Source organism: Gadus morhua, chromosome 10, assembly GCF_902167405.1.
Source record: "Gadus morhua chromosome 10, gadMor3.0, whole genome shotgun sequence".
NCBI lineage: Eukaryota > Metazoa > Chordata > Actinopteri > Gadiformes > Gadidae > Gadus > Gadus morhua.
The window spans coordinates 22,571,616-22,582,444 of NC_044057.1; the positions used below are offsets into that span (position 1 = coordinate 22,571,616).

Genomic DNA, 10,829 nt, shown 5'->3' on the forward strand with positions numbered 1-10,829 from the left:
CTCTCTCTCTCTCTCTCTCTCTCTCTCTCTCTCTCTCTCTCTCTCTCTATCCCTCGATGGCACCATAGGGCGGGACGCTGTAGGCGACAGGGCAAGGCGGTGAAAGCAGCGGGGAAGGCGGCATGGTAACGGTGCTTTAGGTCGGTGGACAGCTGATTGTCCCCCTCCTCCCCTCCACCCCAAGTTAACTGCTTTTAGGGGCGTTACCCCGCGCCTCGCTGACCACGCCCCCTTCCCCCAGCTCACCCGTGTGCGGAATCCCAGAGATGGTCCACAGTGATTCCTCAGGGAAGAGCAGAGCGCAATTCACCCCAGCAGCACCCAGAGTTGCGCGAACGGATACCGCCAACAACGCGGGACTGCCCTGTTAAGAGTGACTTTACGCTTCGTTTATCCAAGAACAGAGAGACCAACCAAAACCCACTGAGAATACAGACAACTAAAAAAAAGGAGAAGACGTGTTTTTTCATCTGCACATTTGTTTTCCTCTGATCGCGGGGGGGACTGACTGTTTTTTTTTTCCTTTTTCTTGTTTCGTGCCCGCTACACCTTGATCCAGGGGGTCTCCTGCTTTCATCGCGCTGTGACTCCTGTCTCCTCCAACGCTGCTCGCAGCGTTTCTTCTACCTGAACGGCTGACATGCGGGGAGGCGCTCACCCCGGATGCTGACAGCACCTCTACCCCCTTCCTCCCTTATCCACATGTCGCGTGTTTTCTGTTTACTTCGCGCGCGTAAACTAAAAGACCCAAAGTAAAAAAAATAAAAAAAGACAAGACCACGCGTCGCTTCGCCTCCGCGACATCGATTTTTCCGCTCTCTTGACAGCGTGATCAAACGCCGAGAGGAGGAGAGAGGAGCAGGACTGAGTGTGGGAGCGAGGTAGAGGAGAGAGAGAGGTAGAGAGAGAGGGAAAGAGAGAGCGAGAGAAGGCAAGAGAGAGAGAGAGAGAGAGAGAGAGAGAGAGAGAGAGAGAGAGAGAGAGAGAGAGAGAGAGAGAGAGAGAGAGAGAGAGAGAGAGAGAGAGAGAGAGAGAGAGAGAGAGAGAGAGAGGAGAGAGAAGAGAGAGAGAGCGAGAGAGGGAGACAGTGACGATACGGTGCTCGTTTTGATGTTTGGGATCCAGGAGAGCATCCAGAGGAGTGGGAGTAGTATGAAAGAGGAGCCCATGGTGGCCGGGATGAACGCAGTTCGGACATGGATGCAGGGCGCCGGGGTGCTGGACGCCAACACAGCCGCCCAGAGGTGAGCCTTGCCCGGGAGCTTTTTGTTTTGTTGCTCCGCTGACTCCGTTGCGCGGTGGAGGCTGCGAGGCAGAAAGCCTTCCCCTCTCTGGCTCTTGTGTTCATCGCCGGAGCCCCGTATCAGTTGGGGCGGTGGGTTTTACAGGTTCCCAGAGGATGTGTGTGTGTGTCGTTGGATGACCGCTAAGCCCAAACAGCTTTAAACAAATTATTTAATGTTTGATCTGAAGGAGAAAACACGCGGCAGAGAGCGCGGTTAACTGTTTGCGTGGAGGAATAACGATGTCGTCCTCCATTAGGCATTTTAGATTTGATTTTGTTTATGCAGATTTAGGAAGGTGCTTTAATATATAGGCCTATGTAACGGAACTGATACAATTGTTATTTTTGAAGTGTAGTGGTTCTCTTTAATTCACTGGTTCATTTATTAATTAAACATACGCAGAGAATGGTGTCTGTCGGGTGTGGATTTGCAGCCTACTTTCTTGGATTACGTTTACAGAAATAATTGAAATTATAGTTTTTTTAATCCTCAAATAGCATTGCATATATTTTCAACAGAGGTTTCTGGTGCTCACACCTCGCCATTTACAGGCCTAATTCTGCAACAATACTGTCACACCACTTCACTTTTAAATTATAATACAGTGACCTTTCTTGGTGGTTTGGCTTTTTTTAAATGTATTTTTTTGTTTGGGCTTTGCATGTTCCCGATTTAAGTGCCAATAAATATTGCACTATAATAACTATTGGGACACACATGGCTCACAATCTCCCCCCGGGCTGGACTGCTCTTATTTCCGCAGCGGAGTGGGTCTTGCTCGGGCACACTTCGAGAAACAACCCCCCTCCAACCTACGGAAGTCCAACTTCTTCCACTTCGTTTTGGCTTTATACGACCGACAGGGGCAACCGGTGGAAATAGAAAGAACCACCTTCGTGGACTTTGTAGAAAAAGATAAGGTAAGCTTTTAGACAACGCATTGACGTCTGATATTTACTGATTGTCATTCTGTCGGGGTGAACAAGTTGTAGGCCTGCTGGTAAATAACTTTCCCGACTGAGGTTATAACCTCACAAGAATACCTTTAAATGACGCATCATATTTTTATATTTTACAGTTAATACTACAATAATTGTGTGCAACGGAAAAAAAAAACGAACTAATTGTTATTTGGTCGCCTATATCATTTGTGTCATTAATTAATTAGGATGTTATCCAGGCTGAACATAGTTTTAAAACCAGACAGATTAAATGATTACATGTAACGCTATGAATACATTTCTAATATTGTATAGTAGAGTACTGGCCCATAGCGGAGTCCAGCCAATTAGTCCTGCATCCGATTATTGACTTTGGGGAAAATGCAATAAACATTACTTAAAAAAAAAACCGTGCATATTAGGCAGGCCTGCACATGGCTTAAATGTTAAACCATGTATGGCATTAAACCGCTTTTGTTTAACTTTACTTTCACATAAAATCTATACAGCTCATAGCCTGCTCGGTCGTGGCATGGTCCCGGGAGATTCCTCAACTAAAAATATCAAAGATGTAGAATTGAAAGTACAAGACACAGTGCATGCCAAGGATGGGCATGTTGAGAATTCCCTGGAGAAGGCTTGCTTTCACTGAACCGGACTCTTGGTTTTATTTTAACAGGAAACGACGGGGGAAAAGACAAACAACGGGATTCATTACAGACTGCAGCTCCTCTACAGTAACGGTACGTTTGATCTGGAACAATAGTCGACCTGAAACCGAAATACATAGATAAATATACACCTCCATTACAATCAACAGCACAACTAGGCCTACTGTACAAAAGAAAAAAGAAAAAAATAATGAATTGCAGGTTATCTGAAATATTGTCATGCAAAATTTCACATGTTTGTTATGAAATCCTTATTATTATTATTATCATTATTATTATTATTATTTTAATTATGATTAATTTTTTAAGAGTACTATTATTATTATCTTGTTATTATTTTTATTAGCCATATTATTTTCATTTTACGGATGAAAATGAAATATATTGATTTTCTACATTTTGCAATAAGTTGATCAATTGGCCATTAGCCAATTAGAAAACCCTGTAAACAGGGAACAGCCGAATAATGGGCATTTTTTTTCCCGAACATATTAGCTGTTTGTTGCACAAGTTTACGGAGACTCAAATAATCGTTCCTAATTACATTTTGTTAATATAAGGACGACCTCAAAAAACAATTGTGGGATATACGCCGATGACAAATCGACGACGTGCAAATGCGTTGAATTTTTAACGATTTGTCCAATAAATATTATTGAAGTAAAAATTCATTAATATGAAATTTAATGTGCAATGTTGTCCTGGAAATATAAAGAATACTATAAAGCAAAAAATATCTCTCTCATGTAACAAAAAAAACCTGCTTCCTCTATTCATTATTTATCTACCTCTCTCTCCCCTCTGTCGTGTGCAGGCATCAGGACGGAGCAGGACTTTTATGTGCGCCTCATTGACTCCATGACTAAACAGGTAAGATACACAGAGAAAGAGCGAGAGACGGCGAGAGCGAGTGAGAGAAAGAGCGAGTGAGAGAAAGAGCGAGTGAGAGAAAGAGCGAGAGACAGCGAGAGAGATAGAGACGGAGAGAGGGAGAGGAATTTGTGTTAAACTATAGGCTGGAGAATTACAACCAAATCCCAGCTGTGGTTGTGTAGCGCCCTGAAGAATCTCGGCCGAGCTCCCCCAGCCCCCTCCCCGTGCGATGCACGCCTGCGTCTGACACCCTCAACTTCAGCAAGGCAGTCTCAGCTTGATAAATGACCTGTCTTACCTGTGGAATACATTTACACAGGCCCAGAAAAGCAGAGGACATGTGTCCTCATCCCCCTAGCCCTGCGTGTGTGTGTGTGTGCGCGTGTGTGTGTGTGTGTGTGTGTGTGTGTGTGTGTGTGTGTGTGTGTGTGTGTGTGTGTGTGTGTGTGTGTGTGTGTGTGTCTGTGTGTCTGTGTGTGTCTGTGTGTGTGTGTGTGTGTGTGTTGAAGCATATGTGTGCATGTGTGTTTATGCATGTGTGAGTGTGTGCATGTGTGCGTGTGTGAGTGTGTGCTTGCGTGCTTGCAAGCGTGTGTGTGAATGCATGTGTCCGTGTATCTGTGTGTATATCTTTGTGAGTATATGTTTGTGTGTTTTTCATGCGCACACAACGATGACCACCGAAAGTGGAAATATGTTATTTTTAACTGGCATATTTTCAGCCACCCCTTTGTATGTCCTTTCTAAGTGGTGATTTGCATGGAACCAGAAAGGGGAGACTGAGGGAACTAAATAAGATAGAGGGAGCGAGAAGGAAGGCAATCATGACAGAGAGAGGCAGAGAGGCAGAGGAAGAGAGAGCGTGAAAGAGAGAGAGAGAAAGAGAGAGAGAGAAAGAGATAGAGAGGGAGAGAGGACCATAGAGAGAGAGGTAGAGAAAGAGAGAGAGAGGGAGAGAGGACCATAGAGAGAGAGGTAGGGAAAGAGAGAGAGAGAGGAGAGAGAGAGAGAGAGAGAGAGAGAGAGAGAGAGAGAGAGAGAGAGAGAGAGAGAGAGAGAGAGAGAGAACAAGAGAGGTAGAGAGAGAGTGGGAGAGACGGCCATAGAGAAGGAGGGAGGGAGAGATAGAGGGAGAAAGAAAGAGAGAGAGAGAGGGAGACAGTGATGCATGCCAGTTTGCTCTTCGAGGACCTTGGCCCTGATTTCCTCAATGTGAAACCGAACTCAACTCTAGCTCCACACATGGGCGCGAGCGGTCCAATCAGACGCAGGCAGCGCGTGTGGCCTGGCGCGCACCGACAGGGGATTCACCGTTAACTTGAATGAGATAACAACCACAGTAATCCCCCTGAATTCTGTTTTGATACGCGGACTTTAGTGATTCTGGTTCGGTCTTTCGCGGTATTAGCCCTGAGGAGCCGCTTGCCATACACTGATGAAGGAGATCGGGGGGCTGGCTGTTTGGGTCCTAGTGGTGGTGGTGGTTCCCTGTTCACCAATGTATGTGTGTGTTTGTGTCTATGCCTGCATTTCTTTGACTATAGGTGTTTGATTCAGCTTGTGTATGTGTGTGTTTATGAGTGTATGTGTGTGTGCGTGCTTGGGTTTGTGCGTGTGCATGTGTGTGGGTGTGTGTGTGTGTGTGTATGTGTGTATGCATGTGTTTGTGTGTGTGCTGGTGTGTGTGCGTGTGTAGGTGTATGCGCATGTGTGTGTGTGTGTGTGTGTGTGTGTGTGTGTGTGTGTGTGTGTGTGTGTGTGTGTGTGTGTGTGTGTGTGTGTGTGTCAGTGTGTGAGGGTGATGGCGGCCCTAGAGAGTGTATTGAGAGAGGTTGGAGGGGTAACCAGACTAGATTTTTGGACGCTGTGCTATACGAGCAGATGGTGCACTATACCTCAGTCTGGCACACCAACTGCTCACTGTACACGCGTATAAACACACACACAAACATGCACACACAAACGCTCGCTCGCACATAAACGCACACACACACACACAAACACACACATGAACACACACACAAACATACACAAACACACACATATAAACACCCACATACACTCACACAGAAATATACAGACACACATACGCGCGCGCACACACGGACACATTGTCTGTCACTATCTCTGTCAGAACAGAGCGTTCCTATTCTGAACGACTGCAATCCCATGGTACATGCATTCGCCAGATACACAATCCTAGTCCCAGATGATCACTACACACACACAGACAAACACACACACACACACACACAAACATACTCACTCAGACAAACACACACGTACACACACAAACACTCGGACAGAGACACACATGCTAGAAACATTCAGTTTTCAAGATGTCCTCTGCGTTCTAGATTGAGTATATTTAGTGTTTTTATTGCCTGAGAACCTCTGCTGCTCCAGGGTTGGGATTTCAAACCACGCCGTAGGTCTCCCTTAACGTTTCCCCTCCTCTTCCTCCCCCAAGGCCATCATCTACGAAGGCCAGGACAAGAACCCCGAGATGTGCCGGGTCCTCCTCACCCACGAGATCATGTGCAGGTATGTCTCTCACCCCCCCCCCCCCCCCAAGCCCCCGCCCCCACCACCGCCTTCCCGTCACCAAGTCATCCTCTTTACCTGGATGACCCTGATCGTTCCCATCAGGGAGCGTAATCCATACCAGGAATCACGTCCAAACACTTCATCTACCTTTTAAAAGGAAAAAAAAGGTTTGCAAACCCCTCTCTTGACTGCAGCCGACATGCACTTCACTACACACAGATGGATAACACCAGCGATGTGACAAGGCTCAACTCTGTCGAACGTGACAAAGGGTTGACTGCACAGTTTCATTCCGTCACTGCCCTTCTAATCGAGATAAAGCCACTGGCTCCCTAGTGTAATCTACGGCCGCTGTTCTAAATAACTGCATGCGAACGGCAGAGCCGGAGACAACACCGAAACCTCTAAATTACAATACCACTCTTTAATATTTCCCTCTAAGTGGGTTGGGGAGAGGAGAGAAAGGGAGAGAGGCCTGGCCTATTTCTGTTGATAAGGGTGTGCGTGTGTGTGTGAGTGTGAGAGTACCCCTCTCATGTTCAGCTAATTAGGACAAGAAAAAGCTCATTACTCAAACCCATCCTCCTTAGTCTGTGTAATACATGCAGTTTGCCGGGTCCTGACAGTGAGAAATGTGCAGGGAAGACAGACCCGTATTACACATAAAATAGAGACTCAAACACACATGAACACGCACGCACGCACGCACACACACGCACAAACACACACACACACACACACACCCACACAAATGAACACACACACACCCACACCCACACCCGCACACACACACACACACACACACACACACACACACACACACACACACACATACACACACACACACGTACACACACACACACACACACGTACACACACACGCAGTAAGTAATACACACATTAACACACGAGCAGGAGCGCAGCTCGGCCACCGCTGCACGTCGGGGTTATTGCATGCGTTTACAATCAATAAAAATGTCACACATCATCGGGGCATCTCTCGCAAACCACCCCCCAGTCCCACCGCTCTTGCTCCGATCCGGGGGAGAGAGGGGGGAAAACAAGACGACAGCGTCACGCGGAGCCGTGCAAGTGGCAGACGGCGGCCGACGCCTCCTGGTTATCGTACGAGGCAATTTGGAGCGCTTGTGCTCATATGGTGCAGGAAACGCTTGGGATCAGAAACATGATCTGGTTCTCCCAGCCCACTCTCCTGTGGGACTGAGGAATGTAACGGCAGGGGGGAGGGTCTCTTGCTCCCTCTCTCCCTCTCCCTCTCCCTCTCTCTCTCTCTCTCTCTCTCTCTCTCTCTCTCTCTTTCTCTCTCTCTCTCTCTCTCTCTCTCTCTCTCTCTCTCTCTCTCTCTCTCTCTCTCTCTCTCTCTCTCTCTCTCTCTCTCTCTCTCTCTATTTCTGTCTTTCTGTCCCCCTCTCTCAGTTGCACATGTACATGCACACACACTCACATTAAGTACACACAATAAAAAAAAGCTGCACCGACACAACAAAGAAAGGCAGCAGGGGAAATTATTGTACCTTTTTTGGGGAGAAAATGGGGGAGACAAGTTTCCTTTCTTTAACGTTGTGCTGAGATCAAATTCAGACTCAGAAAGGACTCATCACATCAGTATGCAACCCCCTTTTACCCAGCATTCACTGCTCCCCAGGTCCAGTGGGACCACTCTGTGACCCACTTCTGAGAGAGAGAGAGAGAGAGAGAGAGAGAGAGAGAGAGAGAGAGAGAGAGAGAGAGAGAGAGAGAGAGAGAGAGAGAGAGAGAGAGAGAGAGAGAGAGAGAGAGAGAGGGAGAGGGAGAATGAGAGAGAGATAGGCAGGATGGAGGCAGGGGAATGGGAACGATGCTGAGTAGAAATAGAGAACATAAGATGTCTGGTTGTGACACGTGGAACAGAAACAGAGCTAACCTGAGCCCTGGAGGCTAATTCAACACCAGCTCGTCTCAAACCCCGTCCAAACCCCCTTCTCCTCGACTTCCAACTCCTCAACTTCTCCTCTCCTTTTAAAATTCCCTTCGCCTAGCTCTGCCTGTTAGCCCCGCGCGGGTCCTAGCCTCTCCAAGCCTCACACAAATCTAACCTCCACGATTCTGCCCTTCACTGAACTTCCACACTAAGCCCCGTGGAAATCTCTGAGCCATTTATTCTCTGCTCCCCGCTGTGAGCGGGCTGCCTTTTCCCTGCACTCTGCTCTACCTCCCATGTTTTAACCACACTGTTGTATTATGGCCTTTTCTTCATCCGAAGCCACTAACATACACCATGCTGTTTGATGTAGGGTGCTTTGCGTTGTCCATAGCCAGTTAAAGACCCCATGCTGTTGAATAGAAGTGACTTCTTTTAAAACAAAAGTCAGTTATGTACAACGAACTTCTGTATGCAGACGAAACGACTAAAAACTGCTAAAGTGCTAAACGTAATCTCAATTAATGTTATTCATTACTTTTTTCATATTTCCTATAATGATCCCAGCCCAATCGTCATGCACCCTTTGCTTTGTCTCTCTGTGCTCATCACCAGTCGATGCTGTGATAAGAAAAGCTGTGGAAACAGAAAACGAGACGCCCTCAGACCCCGTCATCATTGACAGGTAAGAAATCTTCCTGATTATATACCTCCTCCTGCAACGGCACACACACACTCACACGTGCACACACGCACACATGCACTGTTTCTCCCACCTACATACGCCAGCAAATATTATTGAATGCAAAAGTGAATAATGCTTTAAAAAAAAGTTATAAAAAAGGTTTACAATTACATTACAGGAACACAAAACCTGTCTCCAAAAATGTACAATGAATCCAATTCAAGCATTTAAGTATTGTTCACGTCAAGGCGGTGCACAAAATGCCGGAGAATAAAGTGCAGGTTGGCTGTATTTTGGCAACCCCATAACTACGCGCCCTTAGGTGGTCACAGTGAGAGATAAGTGAAATAATACAGAAGTGAAGCAGCGATAAGCGCCTACTGCTGCTGGCGCTGGCTGAGTGTTAGGGGGTTATAGGGCTGTTGGTGTGGCTGTAGTGATGATGAATCAGCTAATGAGGGGATCAGGTTATTGCTGGGAGTGTGATGGCTATGAGCCTTAATCCAAGTCTGAAAGTGGCAGTGGTGCTGATGGCCTGCTGTAGTTATACACAGATAGATACACATACACACATACACACATACCCACACACACACACGCACACACACAAACACACATACACATACCCACACAAACACATACACATATGCACAAAAACAGCTGAACATAGACACACGTACATGGACACAAGCGCACACACACAAACAGACACATACACACACCGGCACACACACACACACACACACACACACACACACACACACACACACAACCACACACACACACACACACACACACACACACACACCACACATATGCACACACACAGCTGCACATGGACACATGCACAACTCACACAAACGCACACACACACACACACGTATGCACACATACAGCTGCATGTTGACACACACAGCCAGACACACACACACACACACACACGCACGTATGCACACACCAGCTGCACATGGACACACGCACACACACACATACACACACACGTACACAAACACATACACACAGACAGACACATGCAGACACAAACCTATTGCTTCCCAACATCAATCCACGGGCCGATGTGACCAAACAATGATTCATCTGTCCGATAAAGCCCTTCATAACTCATAATCAGTCTTCATTTCCTTGGTTACACAATGCATATGTAAACAGACGCACGTCTCAGCGTTCAAGTGTGTGTGTGACGGAAACGGTGCTCTCACACTCTAATGACTGCTGAAGTGGCCTGATTTAGATCTGCTCCGCACACAGAGAGGAGGTGGTCAAGTGAGTCAACTTTATTAAGTGGCCACAGTGGGAAGGGCACTACAGTGTCACGCTGATCGTAAATCAATCAACAGTCTGCCATTCAAACCCTCCGGTGAAATTGGGGTCCCTTGTAGTAACTTCTACTGTCGTGCAAGGATTTGAATATTTTGTCTGTACCTTTGAGAGAGTGTTAGAGGGTTATGTGTGTGTGCGTCTGTGTGTGTGGTTTTGAGTGTGTGTGTGTGTGTGTGCGTGTGTCTATATGCATTTGTTTTTGTATGTATGAATGTCTTTTTTCTGTTGCACGTGTGTGTGTGTGTGTTAATGAGGCAGTGACCTGTGCTATCAGATGAACACAGCTGTCCTGTTGTTGCCGTCGCTCTGTCAAAAGCTGCTCTCTACCTGGGTGTGTGTCTGTGTGTGTATATGTGTGTGTGTGTGTGTGTGTGTGTGTGTGTGTGTGTGTGTGTGTGTGTGTGTGTGTGTGTGTGTGTGTGTGGGTGTGTGTGTATGTGTATGTGTATGTGTGTGTGTGTGTGTGGTGTGTGTGTGTGTGTGTGTGTGTGTGTGTGTGTGTGTGTGTGTGTGCCACCCTGGTTCCGCTCCACTGGAGCAGAAGGCCTCACCTCAGTGCTCCGG

At 46.9% G+C, this 10,829-nt stretch overlaps 1 protein-coding gene across 1 annotated transcript; it reads left to right on the top strand.

Moving 5' to 3' along the window:
• The first annotated feature begins 1,001 nt into the window (after positions 1-1,001).
• On the top strand, positions 1,002-9,550 carry LOC115552850 (transcription factor COE1-A). Its single transcript, XM_030369206.1, has 6 exons — positions 1,002-1,244; positions 2,050-2,206; positions 2,907-2,970; positions 3,713-3,768; positions 6,242-6,315; positions 8,855-9,550. The coding sequence occupies exons 1-6, from the start codon at positions 1,111-1,113 to the stop codon at positions 8,919-8,921; spliced, it is 552 nt and encodes a 183-aa protein (XP_030225066.1). The 5' UTR covers positions 1,002-1,110; the 3' UTR covers positions 8,922-9,550.
• The last annotated feature ends 1,279 nt before the right edge of the window (positions 9,551-10,829 follow it).

Excerpts from the sequence above, each read along its gene's own strand:
- LOC115552850 (XM_030369206.1), top strand. The coding sequence starts at position 1,111 with ATGTTTGGGATCCAGGAGAGCATCCAGAGGAGTGGGAGTAGTATGAAA. Across the intron at positions 3,769-6,241 it reads TTGACTCCATGACTAAACAG|GCCATCATCTACGAAGGCCA; the intron begins GTAAGATACACA and ends TCCTCCCCCAAG. Across the intron at positions 6,316-8,854 it reads ACCCACGAGATCATGTGCAG|TCGATGCTGTGATAAGAAAA; the intron begins GTATGTCTCTCA and ends GCTCATCACCAG.